This window comes from Engraulis encrasicolus, chromosome 18 (genome assembly GCF_034702125.1).
Source record: "Engraulis encrasicolus isolate BLACKSEA-1 chromosome 18, IST_EnEncr_1.0, whole genome shotgun sequence".
Taxonomy (NCBI): domain Eukaryota; kingdom Metazoa; phylum Chordata; class Actinopteri; order Clupeiformes; family Engraulidae; genus Engraulis; species Engraulis encrasicolus.
The window spans coordinates 52,238,018-52,258,598 of record NC_085874.1 but is presented as its reverse complement, the minus strand read 5'-3'; the positions used below and the strand labels follow the sequence as shown (position 1 = coordinate 52,258,598).

Here is a 20,581-nt window from a genome sequence, read left to right as displayed (position 1 = left end):
TTAAGTACAGTTCTTTTGCTTCATATTTGATAACTTTTCCTAAGTAGATGGGGTAAATGTGACGAAAGTGAAATTTCCACAAAAATATTTTTCTTAAATGCTGTACGCATTTTGGGTACATCCGTGTTCCTTGGGGTCAATTTGACCCCACATTGTGTTAGGTGTACAAAACATAAATGGAACATCCATATTTTCCAAATATTTGTTCTAGTCTGTTTAAATAATGTGAAATACATGAAAATAAGCGATGTATTAGCTATGTTTTAACGTTTTTTTTTTTGTTTGTTTTTTTTTTAGAACATTTTGCTCTATTTAGGGCCCTGAACACTAACAATTCTAATGATGTGGGCAAAGGCCAAAACTAATTAAAGGCAAACTTTTGGGTGATGGTTGCTACTACAGGAATAGAATGTTGACACAATCCACCAACTGCATCCTATTATATTATATAAGCACTTATGGCACCACAAGGTAGGCCTCTCAAAATTTGCACAATCGCATTGTGCATTAACTGATCATTTGGGCTGCCTCTTGTAGTATAACCATCCACACAACTATGGTAGATGAATAGGCTATTGTGACTCCAATCACGAAAAAAACTTGGATGACAGTGCACCGGGGTGATAAGACAGCTTTGGTTCAAAAACAAACACAGTACCATGCTATGAATCATTTTCACAGAGGGAATGTCAGCAAGTGCCCTTAGGCTCAACATGTACAGAATGCATGAGATCCACATGAGGCCACCTCACCTGTCAGATGTTAATCATCAGGCAAAGGTCATAGGAACAACATACCATAAAATAAGTCGCAAAATCACCTCAGGCCAAGTATGTGGGAGGAACATACCGCATAAGTGGCATGTGTTCTGTACACGCTATTCTATAGTTTTAATTAACCCTCCTGTTATCCTTGGGGTCTATTTGACCCCTTTCAATGTTTAACACCTGAAAAATACATGAAGTACATATTTCTTCTGCCTCATCTTTGATGACTTTTCCTAAATAGATGGGTTGAATGTGAAAAAAGTGAAATTTCAGCAAAAAAAAATTTCCCTAAGTGCTGTACACATTTAGGTTACATCCGTGTTCCTTGGGGTCAATTTGACCCCAATTGTTTCAAGTGTATAAAACATAAATGGAACATTCATATTTTGCAAATAAATGTTAAAATCTGTTTAGATAATGTGAAATACATGAAAATAAGCTATTCAGCCATGTTTCTTCTGAACATTTTGCTTTTGTTTGGGCCCTGATAACTAAAAATGCTAATGATATGGGGGAGGCCTAGAAGTAATTCACGGCAACATTTTGGACATTGGTGGCTAATACAGCATTGACATTTTGACAAAATACACCAACTGAATCTTGTTGTACCCAAAGCACCATCATGGCACCTACCACAGCAACCCCCCCCCCCTCCCATTCCTGTACCCTGGGAGCTACTGTTGCACCCTCCCACTACAAACACTAGTATAAGAAGGGTCACATATAGTCAGCATTCTGTGCATGCTGTTCTGTGCCAAGCATACATAATTATAAGTGATGGTATATTTGAAGAGAAGCTTTATGATTGTGATCCAAATATTGAAATGAACTGTTGGTGACAAGCCATTGTACTTCTTTAGATGGAGACGATCTCAAAGTTGTTTGCTATGTTGAGAGATATAATGGTGCTATTCTTCTCCTCATTTCAGTATTGTGTTCCAAATTGACATATTTGTCTGCAGCCTTGGTTATAAACTGGTGCTATCTGACAGAGATGGCAGGAAAAGCAACAGCTGTAACTTTTGTGAAGGACATACACATTGACATCCATACCACAAGTTCTCCAGTGGGCATACATAGTGAATAGAAGTAAACATACAAGTTGCTAGCCCTGTTCCTTCAAACATTACCCCACAACCATGACCATGTAATATGTCTACAAGGAGCACATGCAAACCTTTTTTCCTTATGTGCACACTAATTCAAGCGTAGAAACAATGTAGAAAACAATGATTTTCTATGTTGTTCCCGAAACTCTTGGTTGGCAATGTATCCATGTTCTTACCTAACTAGTAGGCTATACTTGTGCTATAAATACACATTCAAACATTCAAAAAAATGAATGTTGGACTTAAAAAACCTTCTGAATGTTTGGAAACATGTCTATTTCTTTTAGGGCCAAATTGAGCGATATGGTAATAGATAGATAATATCCTTGATAATCAAATTTGTTTTTTCTTTTCAAATGTTATAAGTTATAGAAATTCATATTTAGGGAGTATATGGAACCAATAAAATTAAAATAATATGTGTCCATCTGTTTTTAGACCAATTAATGACATTTTATTGCTATTTTTTCTCATTTTCGCCTAGTCATGGATTAAGTTTTTTGGTGTGTAGGCTATGTGTGGGGGTGCTAGGATATACTGAAAGGACTTTTTATGTCACCAACAGAGCAACAATACATATCTGAGACATAAACGTGTGTGAATGTGTTGTTTCATACTGATTTTGTAGACATTTAAGTGGTTGGGGTCAAATTGACCCCAAGGATCACGGATGTTCCAAAATTTGAGGGTAACAGCAGGGTTAAGGGTTACTGTATTTCAGGAGACTGACTAATGAGGCCATGAATGAAGAGAAACCAGTTCCTGAAGAGAGACTGTTTTGACCCTCATGTAGATGAACATGGCAAATGAGAGAAAGGAGTAGTACTTCATCCAATATACACTACCAATCAAAAGTTTTAGAACAGTACACTTTCCCAACTATACGTTTTACTGACAATTTCAGTTCTATTTCAAATTCAGTGAATTACATGTGCCATTGACCTCTGAAAAAGTAGAGTAGATAGAGTAGTATCATTTATTAATCCAGAGGGAAATGAAGGTGTCCAGTCCAGCATATATACATACTGTAAATACAGAAAAAAACACAGACATTACACACATCATTGCACATGTACAGTATATTCACCATACAGAGCACACACTTACATTTAACCAAAGTCAGATCTCTCTCTCTCTCTCTCTCTCTCTCTCTCTCTCTCTCTCTCTCTCTCTCTCTCTCTCTCTCTCTCTCTCTCTCTCTCTCTCTCTCACAAAATGAGCAATTGAAAAAAAGTCAGCATGGAAATAATTATTGGACAAAACATTACACCATATACACCCAAACCTGTTCCATGGGAGCTACATAAACCTTTTCTTCATTATGTGCATACTAGCCTACTTCAAGCATAGTTGAAATCCTATGATGTTCCTATGATATTCCAAAAGATCTTTTGATTGACAATGTATCTCTGCTGGTACCAAACTAAGATGCGTATGTTATACAGTCCTAAACATTCAAGCAAAGCATTTTGAATAGCCTATACAACTCTTTCTGTATGTTTGGGAATATGTTTATTTCTTCTGGGGTCAAAATGACCATGAATAATAACTGATAATGCAGGTCAAGTGCCATTCAAAATGCCCAAAGCCACTGTACAGAAAAAAAATAATCACAATAGAGAAAAAGCAAATTAAACTAAGATAATAAAATAGCAATAAACAAAGTAATAATAGTAATACAATTTCTTAGAGCATAGCCTACATTACACATTTTATTGGAACAACATGTGTCAAGGGTGCAATTATGGCAAATTGTTCTCTATCAAATAGGTGCTAGCCAGCATCCGTAACTATTACACTGTATAGCAGCTTCTCTACAGAGCCATCATCATCATCATCATTGTCACTGTCTTCATCTGTTATAGTTTTTTCTTCACCATCATCCCCTTGATTCTTGGAACCTTTTGTTATTGGGTGGGTATATTGCAACACGTAAGGATGAGGTGAGGATAGCTGAGAAGAACACCAATACGCTGGACAATGGTAGACTTGTTGCCTTTCCTTAGGGATCCATTTTCATCAATGATTGAAGACTGTAGACAACTCTACTTTTCTCTGGGTTCATGCCATCAGCTGAGCAAACCATGCATATATGATCTTTCTGTCGACTTTAAACCCTCTTGTCTTTACTTTCATCATCGCAACTTTATTTGAGGTGGTTGCATGAAATCCCACCAGGGAATGAAGAAGAAAACAACGTGTCCATGTCTTTGTCCAATTTCCACTGCATCTTGCAGATTCACCTTTTCATCTGCCACCTGCCCACTGATAATGTGGTGGAGGGTTGTGGAGTCTGTAGTGAGTGGGTGAGAGTTTTCTCATAACACTCACAATTTGAGCCCAGTCTTGTCAGCATCCAACTTCCATTGTCCCTCCCCATCCTCTTTGAGTATCTTGGGCTTCATTGTTTTATCCAGTGTTTCTGTATACATCTCACTCAGTGACTGGGACAAATGGGAACTACAGATTACACAAGACTGAGTCCACACAGAAAACTTGATCAGAGCTTGTTGAGATACCTTTTATCTCCAACTCTGTTATCTCGCCTTATGCATGTCTGGTCTCCATATCTGCACTCAGTGTTGTCGCACCATATGAGTGACGTTAAACATCATTCCAGCAAGAAAATCCTCCATGGCAGCATCAGGGATATGCTGCATTTCAAACAGGTGTGATCCAACTTGCATAAAGGTGATGACCAGAAGCATCTGGTAGCATCTGTTGAAGACAATGTATTTGAATGAGCCAATTCTGTGAGCTATGAATGCTGGGGTGATAAAGTAATCTGTCCGTGAGACGGTCCATTTAAGATTGAGCTAATAACTCCATATGCAGCCACTATGAGCTCCTCCAGGCCAGTTGGCCTAATGAGCTAATGCATGACATGAGGGTCTGCATCATCCCAGGTCTCAGTATGACTGATGGCCATTGTTGTGGATCACAGCATTTGATCTGACAATCATGTACAGGTACATTTCAAAAGTATGTCACTGTACCTCATGTCAAGGTTCTTAAGTGAGTGTCTAGGTATAAAATGGTACTAATAACTGTATGTCCTTGCTGACTTGAAATGTCCTGAGTTTACTGAGTAGGTGAAGGTGTTGCTGTGCTTTTTTAAAATATTGAGTCCACGTGCTGTGAGAAAGACAGGGAGCTGTCCATTTCGGTGCCTAGGTACCTAAAAACGTCCACTTACTCCACTGTATGCCCTTGGATGGAGAGTGGCTGGAACAGAGTTGATGTCTTGTCTCTACCCCGGCTCCTTTGTCTTTGAGACATTCAGCTCAAAGGAAAGTTCTACAAAAGTTTCGCTCAGGTTGCAGTTGGAGCATCAGGGTCAGACTTGCCAATAAGGCAATGTCATGAGCACATTTAAAAAGTGTCATAGCTTCCCTATGACACACAATGTAGTTTGTGTACACACAAAGAGAAGAGGATTGGTGATAAAACACAACCTTGAGGAAGTCCAGAGTTCAAGGCGATTTTTGAAGACGCGCCATTGAAAAATACCTGCTTGTGGTCTGTCCAGCAGAAAACATTTAATCCACTGGGTAAGTGCTTGGTGGATCTGAAGGTTGTAGAGCTGCTGGAGGAGTGTGTCAATATGCACAGTGTTGAATGCAACAGGATCCTGGTGTGTGGGTTAATTGAGTCCAGTTTCCTGGCTACTGTGTCCAGAAGTAAGAGGCTTGGATTCTCCACACCACAGCATTCCCTGTAGGTGAACTGGTGTGGGTCCAGCTGGTCTGATACCATACAGGAAAGAAGGCCACACATCACTCTCTCCAATACACTTGCACAGCACAGATGTTAATGCCACTGGTATGTAGTCCTGGAGATATTTAGCAGTTGACTTCTTTGAGATGGGGATGATGGTGGATTCCCTCCATTGGTCAGGGGCACAGCCAGAGTCCAGGAGATGCTGAAAAAGCCTGGTGAGAATACCACTTAGCTGGATGGAGCATTCTTTCAACACTCTCCCACGCTGTCCGGGCCAGAGGCCTTGTATGGGTTGACTATACGCAGTATGTGTGTCAATAGCTGCATTAGCTTACACATCTCTCAACGGAGCAGACATTGTTTTGAATATTGGGACCCTACTGTTGGTGGTCAAACATTTAATTTTACCACCTGGCTATGACCTGACTCTGACTTTCTTTTTTGTACATTATGAGATGTAGAGGTAGGCTATACAATTTGTGACATGTTGCGGAGGTTGATGCTGCACCGCGTTTGGCAGTAATACTCAACAAGGTCTTGTAAAGAGCTGTGTCACCAGACTCTTTGCTGTTTTTGAATATGATAGCTATACCCGTGGGTCCAGTTATTTAAAAGTCGTCATCTTTGCCATGGCAGTTAGCAAAGTGACATTTCTTCCCCATTTAAAATTCAATCAAATGACATACAATAGTGCCCCACCCCCCTGCAAAAAAGTGAGGAAAAAAACTAAGTGATCCTCAAACTAAAATACCTAACTGAAGTTAGCACAAACCACACATATGATTGCATAAAGTAAAGTCCTGAAAATAAGAACCTCACTCACTTTCCACATATGCTGTACTACAGCACCTCAAGTCTCTACCTTAATTCTGTGTCTTTGGCAATAGATGTAGCTCATGTACTTCATATAGCAGGGCCATGGGTAGAAATAATTGAAATAGGTAAGGTTTATGGTATGTAAATTACCAAAAATGTTGCAAAAATCAGCTCATCAAGGCATAAAATGTGTCTACCCTTAATTTTGAATCTGATAGGCATTTATAAATGTCACACATGACTTCAGCATCCTCCAAAACCCCCAAAACCACACCAAGATTGAGTAGATTGGTCAAACTGATCCTTTCATAAGGCCATAAAGGCGATTATGCAAATTTATACTAATTATGCTAATTTAAAAAAATGCTCAACATTTACAAAGTAGCATCCGGCAGTTTCTATGTACTGTGGACCTATACTATACATTTCCATCAAAAAACTTTGGGGTACCAAACATTTCCGGGTTCACTATGGGGCCCTATGGGCTGGCAAGTAGACTAAAAGACAAATTTAGGATGGATCACTGTTTACCTAGAAGCAGCGTCATTGCACTACTAATGTCACTACTGTGCTTATCGCTAAATTAAATGTCAACACATGACAACTTCTTTGACTTCAGTTACTCTTTGAGTTGTTCAAACTCACCTGTGTTCGTTTTTTTCACAACAAGCTGTTCAGAAAACGATTAAACTTTTGTTTGCTTTGTTCTTTTGTTTTTTGTTTGTTTGTTTGTTTGTTTGTTTAAAAGGAAAGGTTGTCTGATTAAATTCTAATGACATTAAGGAGCTGTTTCCACGTAGCAGGATATTTTTAAATGTGGATATTTTTTTCTCCTGTTTACATTGGTTTTGGCCTTCTGTTTCCATGTAAGCAGATTATTAAAACCCACATATCCAGCTTTAAAAATATCTCATTTAGGGGGCTAAAATGCATCTGTTTTATTTTTATCCCCATGTTGCGTTTCCACCTAAAAAAAATACCCACATATAAAAATATCATGCTACATGGAAACAGCACCTCAGATCATGACAAATTGTAATTGCATGAGTGAAAAAAGTTTGAATCTTACCTTTGTCTTTGTTTTGGAGTTGTTGATATGAAGGCATCTTCTGATTCGTGAAGCTGAAACCATTCAGATGAAGTGAAGCGTTCAACTCTCTACACAGGACTCATGAAGTAAAACTTCCCTGATTATCATCAGCCAGTTCATCCAGGCAGATGAGTCATCTTTACTACCAGAGGCAGACTTTCCATTCGACAAACCTAGGCAATTGCCTAAGGCCCCAACCAAATCTGCCCTCCATAGGGGCCTCCAACTGCCACACCAGTAGCCGTAAACACACACACAAAACATAGACTGGATCTTAATTCGTCCCTTATGTCAAGCAATCAAAGATGTATATGAGACAAAACATTAAAACAGCACCAAATCACACCACGTTATGTCTATATAATGACTTTTGAGGGCCCCATGTTGATGTTTCTCCTAGGGCCCCAAAATGGCAAGATCCGCTCCTGTTTACTATGGCATGTGTTTCCGTTTCGCTGTCTGTTAGACTCTTTTTGTTTCGATTACTCTCTCACGCTCAATTTTTTTTTCATAGTTCAAATTAAGATCACCTCAGTCTTGCGGTTGCGTTAGAGCTGAATGATGAACACATTCTAATGCAATGTGAGGGTCCTATCTTTTAAATGCAACTCATTTCATGTTTTTATGCGCTTCAAGACCGACATATTTAGGTTTCAATAGGCACAGGGCACCTTTTCCCGAAAGGGCTTAGGCATTCAGTAGGCGTTTCTTGCAGGTGCCTTAGGCTAAAAGGGTGCAAAGAAATAATGAGATACACTACAGGCCTACCTCTCCTGCGTGCCACATACTACGTATATCCACGCGGCTCTCCCCTCGCCCTCCTCTCCAAGCCCTCCAAGGTTGCTGTCTTGTACACCGGGTGTCTACAGCCCAGCTATACTATGTATGTTTATAGAATTTTAGATATATGTATATATTTTACTTTATTTATTAATGATAGGATATTAATTGTATTTTAATGACAGGACAGTATAAGAGGGACAGGAAATTGGGGGTGAAAGACGAGAGTCTGTTTACTTTGTAGGTAAGACTACCTAGAGGGGTCCTCAAACTTTTTTCTCTGGGGGCCACATTATCGTTCCTGACTGTGATCAGGGGCCGGATCAATCATGTGGGCTTTATACTGGGCCACTGCCTGTTATAGCCATAATTTCTAGCACAAAATAGTTAATCATTACAAGTGATTTGCAAAAGAAGTGAGTACTTCACATGTTTTTCTATTTGAAATACCACAGGTATTCCTTTTCATTTCTAATAACCATGTAAAAATAGCAAGGAAAGGTTAGAAAAATATGGTGATTTACAGTTTATGAGTGATACAATAGAAATGGTAGGCCTGTTTATTTTACAGTGAGATGAGAAAATATCAAGACAAGATAGGATTGCTTCTTTGGGCCAGTTCAAATGGTGAGGTGCAGAGAGGTGGAGGGCCAGTCAAAGGGGCATGGTGGGCCGCATCCGGCCCCCGGGCCTTAGTTTGGGGACCCCTGCATTAAAGTTAAAGGTGCCCTGTGTAGGATTGTGGCCAGAGTAGGTATTGCAACTATTTTGCTCATTGAAACTGTGCTGTCTACTGCCGATTTTTTTTTCTTTAATATTTACTGTGACGATTGAGAAATCCTCACCCCTATCATGCTCAGTGCACTGCTTTATGACCTCTTTACCTTTTGTCTTAAAGGAACAGTCCACCGTGCTTCAGTAATAAATTATGAAGTATGCTCTTCTCAATAATAAAGTATGTTCTTCTCTGACTTGAGATGAGTTCCTCCCGACCTGCCTCGTTTTCGAACTTTGCCTTGGGGAGCATTGGGTGCCAAATTGTTCCACGTGTTCCCTATTTAAACAGCCTTGCATGACTAGTTAACCGATCCAAAAGTAGTTGCACAAAATTAAACATGGCGAACTTTCCTATCTTGGTAAAGAAATGGCACTGTAATGAAAGGCGTAGCAACACATTCTGAGCACTTCGACTTCAATAATATCTTCACTCCTGCTCTCGCCCAAAGGGACAGGGGGAGAGGGGGAGGGGGGGACTAGGAGTGAGGATATCAATGTGCTGACGTCGAAGTGCAGACAACAGCGGGTGCATTAAAGGCACAGACACTCATATGCTATTATCACATTATGCTTAGCTGACGTTATTTAAGTACACAGTATTGGTTACAGTCCCTGGAGCAGTGTGGGGTCAGGTGTCTTGTTCAAGGGTACTTCAGCTGTGGAGTGTGGCAGGGAGAAGAAGGGTGGGATTGGAACCTGCAACCATCTGATCTAAAACCCATCTCCTTAACCAGTAGGCCACGGATAACATTATTTCCAGCACCGTTTTAGAATAATGGATGTCACATCTTCGGAGTAATTAACCAGTGCTCTCCCCCATCATCCTCCATGGCAGAGGTACCCTGAGCATGGTACCGTCCCGCCGCACTGCCCCCTTTCAGGCACCATTGGTCACTGCCCCCTTGCACGGGTGAGGCATGAATGCAATTTCGTTGTGCGCACTTGTGTGCTGTTAAAATGACAATGGGAGTTGGAGTTTCCAAGTTGGACTTTTTCTTTCTTCCTTTCTTTCTTTCACAATATTCCTGAGTTTTAGGCTCTTTGCTCAAATCACCTCCAATCAGCAATCAGCAGCAGCAACAGCATGTTGTGTAGAGGAGATTATATGGCCTCCACATTGCGTGGAGATTATATGGCCTCCACATGACTTGGAGATTATATGGCCTCCACATGGCTTGGAGATTATATGGCCTCCACATGGCTTGGAGATTATATGGCCTCCACATGACTTGGAGATTATATGGCCTCCACATGGCTTGGAGATTAGACTATATGGCCTCCACATGACTTGGAGATTATATGGCCTCCACATGGCTTGGAGATTAGACTATATGGCCTCCACATGACTTGGAGATTATATGGCCTCCACATGGCTTGGAGATTATATGGCCTCCACATGGCTTGGAGATTATATGGCCTCCACATGGCTTGGAGATTAGACTATATGGCCTCCACATGGCTTGGAGATTATATGGCCTCCACATGGCTTGGAGATTAGACTATATGGCCTCCACATGGCTTGGAGATTATATGGCCTCCACATGGCTTGGAGATTATATGGCCTCCACATTGCTTAGGCTCTTTGGAAGCTTGTAGCATGAGGTGCCGGAGTTCTGGTCTGAAGGGACTCCCAGGCGTGTAGCATTAGATGCCGGTGTGAGGCTCTAAAGGGACTGCCTGGCGTGTAGCATTAGATGCCGGTGTGAGGCTCTAAAGGGACTCCCTGGCGTGTAGCACTAGATGCCGGTGTGAGGCTCTAAAGGGACTCCCTGGCGTGTAGCATTAGATGCCGGTGTGAGGCTCTAAAGTGACGCCCTGGTCTGAAGGGACTCCCAGGCGTGTAGCATTAGATGCCGGTGTGAGGCTCTAAAGGGACTCCCTGGCGTGTAGCATTAGATGCCGGTGTGAGGCTCTAAAGGGACTCCCTGGCGTGTAGCATTAGATGCCGGTGTGAGGCTCTAAAGTGACGCCCTGGTCTGAAGGGACGCCCAGGCGTGTAGCATTAGATGCCGGAGTGAGGCTCTAAAGGGACTCCCAGGCGTGTAGCATTAGATGCCGGTGTGAGGCTCTAAAGTGACGCCCTGGCGTGTAGCATTAGATGCGGGTGTGAGGCTCTAAAGGGACTCCCAGGCGTGTAGCATTAGATGCCGGTGTGAGGCTCTAAAGGGACTCCCTGGCGTGTAGCATTAGATGCCGGTGTGAGGCTCTGAAGGGACTCCCTGGCGTGTAGCATTAGATGCCGGTGTGAGGCTCTGAAGGGACTCCCTGGCGTGTAGCATTGGATGCCGGTGTGAGGCTCTAAAGTGACGCCCTGGCGTGTAGCATTAGATGCCGGTGTGAGGCTCTAAAGGGACTCCCAGGCGTGTAGCATTAGATGCCGGTGAGAGGGTTTGAGGCTCTAAAGTGACGCCCTGGCAGCATGACAGTGTTGCCAGATGTGTCTGATCAAATCCCGCCTAAAAGGTTCTCAAAAAACGCCAAAATGAGCTAAATTCAGCCCAATTCGACCAAAATGCATTGATTTCTATGGGCATAAAACTGCTGGGGGAAAAAAAAACGCCAAATGGCTGATTTTTCCCATTCTTACCCGCAGACGGACATCCCAAGCTGCCCAATTGGGCGGGTAATCGCCCAAATCTGGCAACACTGAGTATGAGTTGCCGGCCGTGAGGGTCTTAAGTGACGTCCTGGCAGGCTTCCCTGGTGCTGTCAGCATGGAGGACACTGCCAGACGGCTGTTGCTAGATCCAGGGCTTAGAGACACTTCCTGCAACACAGTACACTTATATTGCCAAAAAACAGCTATATAATATATAATATACAAACCTCAAACTCTGGTGAAGTTGGGACACTTGGTAAACTGTGAATAAAATCAAAATAGGCTACTATAATTTTCAAAACATTCAATCCAGTAATAAGATGGAGAATAGCGTAAAGACAACATAATGACTGCTGAAACCGAGAAAAAAATATTGTTTTGGGGGGCATACGTCTTCTTCAACATTTGCTTCCTTTTATTGCCCCAACTCTTTTGAGACGTGTTATTTTTTCATATTCATGAATATTGCCCAAACAATATTTTTTGTCAGTTTTGACAGCTGGTATGTGTTCTTTACTATTCCCCATATAATGTAATGTAATGTAATGTATTTTGTTATTATTCACAATTTACCTAGTGTCCCAACTTCTGTGGAGTTGAAGTTTGTATCAAGCGTCCTTCAAGACATTAGCTTATATTACCACAAAACAGCTAGAAATATAGCTAGCTTCCTGCAACATGTTAGCTCATATTGCCACAAAACAGCTAGAAATATAGCTTCCTGTGCTTCATTCAGCTTCATTTGTTGTCTTGACAAGTACATGGAGACCTACTGTACATGAACCTTAAGTCACTCGTCCGTCCCGCTGGGCCTTCGAGATCAGTGGTTCTCATTCAACCATTTTGAAGAAATACCCCCCTGACCTCATCATAAGCATATCAACGCCCCCCTGACCTCATCATAATGCCAACCAGTAGTTGTAATAGAAGTAATTGTGAGTCCAATTTTCGAGGGTCCAGGGAATGGAAAAGCACTAGGCCTCGGCTGGGATTTCAGTACGCGCACTCCTCAATCGTCCGGTGCAAAAGTATTTATTGTTGTCAGAATGGTAAAAAGTCATGAATGAAACTTCAATTAAAATAAAGAAGACAGTCCAACTAAATGAAGGTAATATGAAATAGTGATATAATTAAGTGAGTACGGTCGAAATAATGTGACAGACCGGGCTGCGTTTCCCATTCAACTCAAGCACAACCCAAAACCCGACTAAATGCCATATGACATATGACGTCATCCCAAAAGGTCACCCGTCACTTAAAGTAATAAACATAAAAACAAAAACTAAACATAATCCATCCATAACCATTCAGTTAATCTTCCACATAATAATCAAATATCTTATATTTAACCCAAAATATTATCTTATAAGGCCAAAACATAAAAAATAGCAAAATGGCTGTAACATACCGGCCCCTAATTTTGAACCAACAAAATTACAAAAATCAACCAAGGAGCAGCCATCAACAAAACGTCAGAGTAGATAAATCACACATGGCATAATAGACACAGCATCAGCAATAGCATCACATACCCAACCCATTCCCAAAGTCCATTTCAATAGCACAAATCAAAAGTCCTTTTTTTTCGTGTGTGCGCTTATGAGTACGTATGTGTGCATGTTTGGGCGGATGTATGCGTGTGCGCTTGTTTTCATAGTCCATGACAAAAAACGAAAAAAGGTCTTCAGACAAAAAATGTCCAAAAAAATTGCAAGAGCAAATGTCTCTCATTAATGTCCATTAAGTGCAATTTGTCCATCATTTCATGCATAAATTATAATCATCAACTTAGGAATTCATATGCATGTCATGCACCAACCATATACTCCAGCAATCAGTAAACCATACTTCAAGGGCCATGTAATAACATTGTAATAAACCATCATAAGACCTCAAAACAGGTATATTCATTAAATTTCCATGCTTTGCATTCATAAAGTAAATAACTCGTTTCCAGGAAAACAACAAACAAACAAAAAAGGGGGGAGGAGAGAGAAAGGAGAGGGGAAAGGGATAGGAAGGAGAGAGGAACTTGAATTCAATCAGATTCAAGTAAAAGGCACAACTTCGTTATGGGCCTTTCCAATTCGTTGCTTTGGGTTCTAACCCTCACTTTGCGCACAAAGCCTTTGGCATCCTTTATTGTCTCAGTGATGCGCCCTAGGGGCCATGTATTTCTTGGGGTGCACTCTTCTACCAAGAGAACTAAATCTCCTACTGAGAAGTTTCTATGGGGCCTGTTCCATTTCTGGCGCTTTTGTAAGTGGGGTAGATATTCTTTTGTCCATCTTTTCCAAAAGAGGTCACTTAGATACTGGACTTGTTTCCAGCGCCTTCTTCCATAGGACTCGTGTTTACTAAACAATCCAGGAGGGAGGATGGGCTTTCCTTTCAGAAGTAAGAGATGATTGGGTGTAAGCGCTTCAAGATCATTTGGATCATTACTAGAGGGTGTAATTGGCCTGTCATTGAGAATTGCTTCAACCTCACAGAATAGTGTTTGGAGGGTTTCATCGTCAATGATTTGCTGCCTTGTGATGGAACAAAGGATCTTTTTAGCTTCCTGCACCAAACGCTCCCATACTCCGCCGTGGTGTGCTCCATGAGGAGGGTTAAATCTCCACTGTATTCCCTCTTGTGCGAGTGTGGTATGGATTTTATCCTGATTCAAGTTTTTTATTGCTTGTCTCAATTCACGCTGCGCACTGATGAAATTAGTTCCATTGTCAGATCTGATGGCTTTGACCTGTCCCCTCCTACAAATGAGCCTTCTCATGGCATTAATGCAGGAATCAGTATCAAGCGTGTGGGCAACTTCAAGATGTACTGCACGGGATGTTAGACATGTGAATATCACACCATACATTTTCACTGTATTCCTGCCTCTTTTGACCTCAATGGGTCCAAAGTAATCCATGCCTACATGAGTGAATGGAGGTAGGTCCATGACTAGGCGATCGGGTGGTAGGTCAGACATTTTTTGTTGTCCAGCACTTTTGCGTTTGCGACGACATGTCACACATTCTCCTATGATCTTCCTTGCCAGTGCATTAGCTTGAGGGATCCAAAACTGCCTGCGCAGCGTGGAGAGCATATGGTTTCTCCCATCGTGCCCCACTTTCTCATGTATGCAGCGGAGAATGAGCTTGGAAATGTCACTGTGCTTAGGCAAGATGGCCGGATGTTTTGCCTCTTCGGGTAGTGCAGACTTACTCAGCCTGCCACCAACTCTAAGGATGCCGTTCTCCAGCACAGGATCCAGTGTGTACAAAGAGCTTGCTTTCCTGATTGGCTTTCCATTGCTTAAGAGTGACATATCCTCAGAGAAGTGTTGCCTTTGTACATAACTGACTATAGCCTGCTCAGCCTTTTCAAAGTCACTCACTGTAAGAAGGTAAGTTATTTTTTCCATTTTCCTTTTGTGACCAGTTGGTTTGTTTTCATTGGCCTTTTTCTTTTCGTCACACCTTTGCTTAAGTGTGTCTTTGATTTTCAAAATCCATGCAACTGCACGTTTTAGATCGGACCACCTCGAGAAGTATGACAGCAGTTTGGTAGTTGGGCATAATTCCACGGACGAGACTGCTGTGACGTAAACTGAAGCTTCCTCCTTTACTTCAGGATCGTTCTCTGAGATGGTAGGTATGTCTTCAATCATTTCTGGCCATTGAGTGGGGGTTCGAAGAAAGTGTGGTCCATTTAACCACATTTGGCACTGGAGAAAGGCTTTGGCTGACAGGCCACGAGATGCTACATCAGCCGGATTCTCCTTTGAGGAAATGTGCCTCCATTGTTCCACTTTTGTTAGAGAATGAATTTGAGATATGCGATTTGCCACGTACGTCTTGAATCGTTTCGTGCTATTGGCTATGTACTGCAGAACAGTCATACTGTCTGTCCAAAGGACTGAATCTGAAAGTGACAAGTGCAACTCAGTTCTCAGCATACAGTCCAGCCGTGCAGCCAGGACTGCTGCTGCCAGCTCCATTCTGGGGATGGTTGTGGGCTTCATAGGTGCAACTCTGGCTTTCCCGAAGGCAAAGGACACATGGGTGTCACCAGCATCATTTGTGAGCTTAAGATAGGATACGGCGCCATATCCCACCTCACTAGCATCGCAAAAGTGGTGAAGCTGCGCTGATGTAATCTTGCCAAAGCCTGAAGGAATGAAGCTTCTGCCAACACCCAGACTGCTCAAAAGGTGAAGCGAGTTATGCCAACTTTCCCATGCAAGCGCAGTTTCTTTTGGAATTCTCTCATCCCAGCTCAGCTTCAGCTTGCACAAGCTTTGAAGGATCTGCTTTGCAACGAGTGTTACAGGAGCCAGGAAGCCCAGGGGGTCATAGATGGAGCATACGACAGAGAGGAGCCCCCTTCTGGTGAGCTGGTGCGATTTGATGGCAATGCTGAATGTAAACTGATCACTTTCCACATTCCATTGCGTGCCAAGCGCTCTTTCCATCGGGAGTTGTTCCTTGCTGCTCAGATCCAACGTCTGCACTTCTTTTGCTCGGTCCCTTTCAGGGATTGCAGCCAGTACTTTTCTGTCATTGCTAACCCACTTGTTGAGGTGGAAGCCTCCTTTTGCACATAGTTCACGCAGCTGGTGCAGAAGAGACAGTGCCTGCTCTGTTCCACTGACTGCTTTGAGGCAGTCATCCACATAGAAGTTGTGCATTACTGTGCTTGTGACTTCCTCTGCATACTCATGCTGGTGGTCATTAGCGGTTTTCTGAAGGGCGTATGTTGCACAGCTAGGCGACGATACAGCACCAAAGATGTGCACTAACATCCTATGTTCCACAAGCTCTTTGGACAAGTCTCCATTAGGCCACCAGAGGAAGCGTAGGAAGTTGACATGCTCCTTTGCCACACGCACCTGATGGAACATCCCCTCAATGTCAGTCATGAAGGCGACGGGGCCTAGGCGAAAACGGAGCAATGCACCAAGGAGGGTGTTGGTCATATCGGGGCCTTGTAGGAGCTCCTTATTCAAAGAGGTACCACTGTAGGAAGCTGCACAGTCAAAAACTACACGCAGTTTGTGTTTGCGTGGATGGTATACACCATGGTGTGGCAAGTACCACACATTGCCAGTTTCAGTCTGCAACTCACTTGCAGGTACAATTTCAGCCTGTCCTTTTGCAAGCACCTCACTCATAAAGGCCTTATATTCGTTATAGAATTCAGTATTCTTTTCAAATTTCTTGGCCAGATACTGAGCCCTTTGATGTGCAATCTGCCTATTGTTGGGCATGTTCACACTTGTGCTGCGAAATGGCAGTTTGAGATGGTAATGACCATTTTTGAGTTCAGCTGACTCATTAGCAATGTCCAAGAACTGCTTATCTTCTCTTGACATTTCATTCTTTTCATACTGATGCTCTATGAAATCTTCATTGTAGTGCTTAATCAGTAGGTTTTCTAGGCTGCCCACAGATATCCTATTGGCTGTGTAGGAACTGTTTGGGCTACCAGAGCCAAGAGGTCCATTCAAGACCCACCCAAGCTGCGATTTTACAGCATACGGACCACTGTCAACACTGTTGATGATCTTCCATGGCTCTAATGCTTTTGGAGCATTGACCCCTATGAGCAGCCCAATGCTGGCGTCAATAGACTTAATGTCAACCTCCTGCAGATATGGCCATTTTCTTATATCCTGTTGTTTTGGAATGTCATCGTGTGTTACAGGGATTTCATTTTGTGTGAAAACGTCAGGGAGTCTCAGGTAAGTATCACTGTCCAGTGCAGCTACTTCCATGCCAGTTATTTTGAATGTAGACAATGTTTTTTCCTGGCCCATTGTTCTCAAAACAATTTCTGTTCTTTTTCCAGGGGCAGCAAGTTGCTTGGCAAGCTCCTCTGTACAAAAAGTTGCAGAGCTCCCTGGATCCAAAAAAGCGTATGTCTCCACATACTTCGTTCCATGTTCCAGCCTCACTTTAACAGGCACAATAGCAAGAGCACACTTTCCGGCCCCAGTATTGCTCCCTGTAGCCATGGACAAGACAGTTTTTTTTGTTCATTTGGAAGGTCACTTTGATTTCCTTTTTGTGGTATGTGCAAGATGGTTGGGTGCATTTTATTACAAGTTTTGCATTGCAGGCGCTGCTGACAATCCCTGCTAAGATGTCCCTTTTGCACACATCCAAAACACAATCCATTATCTTTCATGAACTGTACTTTTTCGTTGTTTGTCTTTGTTTTGAAACTGTCGCACATTGTCATGGAGTGGCTTTTGTTGCAGAACAGACATGTTGTAAGTGAACTTGGGCTTTTTTGTTTACTTGGTGGTTGTGCTTTTGTTTGCCCAGGTGTTGGTGTTGCAGTAGTGGCAAAGCTGCTTGTTTTGTTTACTTTTGTGGGCATTTTCCTTTGTTTTGAATCAGATGTGGTCTGTATCTCTCCGAAAACTGGGTCCAGCATGATGCGTGCTTGCTTATCAATATATGCCAGTAGGTCACTGAAAGATGCTCTTTGCTTATGTTTTTCGTATATGCTACTGACCACAGAGCGCCATCTCTCTCTGAGCTTGAATGGTAACTTTGAGACAAGAATTCTCAAGTTGGAGGGTGTTTCCAGATCTGATGTGAAATGCATTTCTTTCATTGTGTTATGGCAGGTTTTTAGGAATATTGCATATGATCTCAGTGCTGCTGCATCCTCAGTCTTGATGTGTGGCCATGTCAATACTTTATCCAGGTAAGCAGATGAGATTTTGATGTGATTTCCGAAGTGCCACTCCAACTGTTCTTTGGCCTCCTTATAGCCTTGGTCCGGTGGTAAGTGGAAACAGCTCCTGACCAGGTTCCTTGCCTCTCCAGATGTGTACTGTTCCAGGAAGTAAAGCCTTTGTTGCATATTGTCTGTTTTGGTTTCGATGGTCTGTTCAATTGATTTGATAAAAGTTCTGTATTGAAGTGGGTCACCATGGAAAACAGGAATTTCTCTTTGTGGTAATTGTGATAACATGTTTTGTTTTGCCAGCATTTCGGTTATTTCATTTTGTTTTTTCATCACCTCGAGGAAGTTGGTGTCGTTTGTTGCATTGTGTTGCGCCTTCTGCGCAGGGATTTGTTTAGTGGCATTTAAAGATATTGAGTTTTGTTCTGATTTGACTGTTGGACTGAAACTGAGTTTGACTTTATTTGTGGTGTTACTTGTGGTGCTGTGCTGAGGAGGTTGTTTTGTTTTATCTTTTCCTTTAGTGGTTGGAATAATGTACTCGGTTGAGGTACCAGATGGCGTTGTGAAATTAGCACCGGGCGCTTCATATTCCTGCAGGACCTGTATTTTTGCGTCTGCTTGGGCCATTTTTGTTTCAAGTTCGAGTTTCTTTTTTGCGTTTTGTATTTTCAGTGCTTGTACCTCTAACTCAAGTTCTTTGTCAAGCGCGTCAGTCTGCGCCATTAATTGAGCGCGCTCCACGCGCGTATCCGAAAGCGCTTTGGAAGCGTTGCTGCCCCGACTGGAGGCTACACTCGGTTACTTTTTTGCCGCCACCTGTGAGACGCTGTCATGTGGGGAAACCAAGGTTTCATGCTCATGAGTTACTTCGGCTTGCTGTTCCGTTTCACAAACATTCACTGTTTCACCCTCATTCTTTTCCACTTCATCAGCATTCAGCCACATTTCAACACCTTTTACGAATTCAGTGAAGCTCATTACTTTGGGCTGGTACCAATCCGTGTGATCGTCCTCTCTTTCATCCTCACTCAACAAAGATTGTACATGTTCGTGCACCTGGCCAAACTCATCCAAAAATGACACAAAACTTTCAAGTGCCGTTTTAACTTCATCTGAGGTGTCACCTGCTTCGATCAGAGCATTGATTTTGCTGCGCTTCCTGGTTAACACACTCAACTTTCCTCGCCGACTTCTAATCAACTTATACAATTTCTTTTCCTGTTCAAATTCAATTGCTTCTTGCCCATCATCCACATCTTCCACTTCCAGTTCCATATTTTCCATTTACACGCACAGTGTCAAGCACCACAACCATCCAATAACACTTTACGCACAGCCAACACTTTGCTTTCTTTGCTTCCGCGTTACATTGGCACGGCGGCCGAAGTTGCTTTAAAACCGCATTACTCACGGTTGATGACCTTCATCAAGTTTCGAATGACACAGTAGCGTAGTCCACGGTTCCAGTTGTCCAAATCCAGCAATCCAAATTATTTCGACTTTTGTGAGTCCAATTTTCGAGGGTCCAGGGAATGGAAAAGCACTAGGCCTCGGCTGGGATTTCAGTACGCGCACTCCTCAATCGTCCGGTGCAAAAGTATTTATTGTTGTCAGAATGGTAAAAAGTCATGAATGAAACTTCAATTAAAATAAAGAAGACAGTCCAACTAAATGAAGGTAATATGAAATAGTGATATAATTAAGTGAGTACGGTCGAAATAATGTGACAGACCGGGCTGCGTTTCCCATTCAACTCAAGCACAACCCAAAACCCGACTAAATGCCATATGACATATGACGTCATCCCAAAAGGTCACCCGTCACTTAAAGTAATAAACATAAAAACAAAAACTAAACATAATCCATCCATAACCATTCAGTAAATCTTCCACATAATAATCAAATATCTTACATTTAACCCAAAATATTATCTTATAAGGCCAAAACATAAAAAATAGCAAAATGGCTGTAACAGTAATTGACTGCCCTATGTTGACATATTGTATGTCTCACAATAATCAAATAAAGCAAGGATTTTGTGTTGTATAAATACATTTTTAAATGTGTTTTGGCAACACATTACCCTTGTGTATTGCCCAAACTCAAAGCCAAGTCTAAAAAATACGTTGCCCTGAGTTATATGTCTTGAGATTTCAACTGATCTCTGCTTTGTTTTCCCCCTGTGCGTGATTGTGACTCACAGGAGATCTGCAAAAATCCTCAGTTTATGATC

At 42.2% G+C, this 20,581-nt stretch overlaps 2 protein-coding genes across 2 annotated transcripts in view; one reads left to right on the top strand and one right to left on the bottom strand.

Moving 5' to 3' along the window:
- Window positions 1-7,573, bottom strand: part of LOC134468703 (coiled-coil domain-containing protein 186-like) — a 28,743-nt gene extending 21,170 nt beyond the window's left edge. Inside the window, exon 1 of the mRNA XM_063222589.1 lies at window positions 7,482-7,573. Coding sequence (XP_063078659.1) covers window positions 7,482-7,518 — 37 coding nt within the window. The 5' untranslated portion in view covers window positions 7,519-7,573. The remainder of the gene's footprint in view (window positions 1-7,481) is intronic.
- capn3b (calpain 3b) overlaps window positions 1-20,581 on the top strand; it is a 117,696-nt gene that overhangs the window by 45,218 nt on the left and 51,897 nt on the right. The window contains exon 3 of the mRNA XM_063223821.1: window positions 20,552-20,581. This exon is cut by the window's right edge and continues 40 nt beyond it. Within this exon, the coding sequence (XP_063079891.1) occupies window positions 20,552-20,581 (30 nt within the window). The remainder of the gene's footprint in view (window positions 1-20,551) is intronic.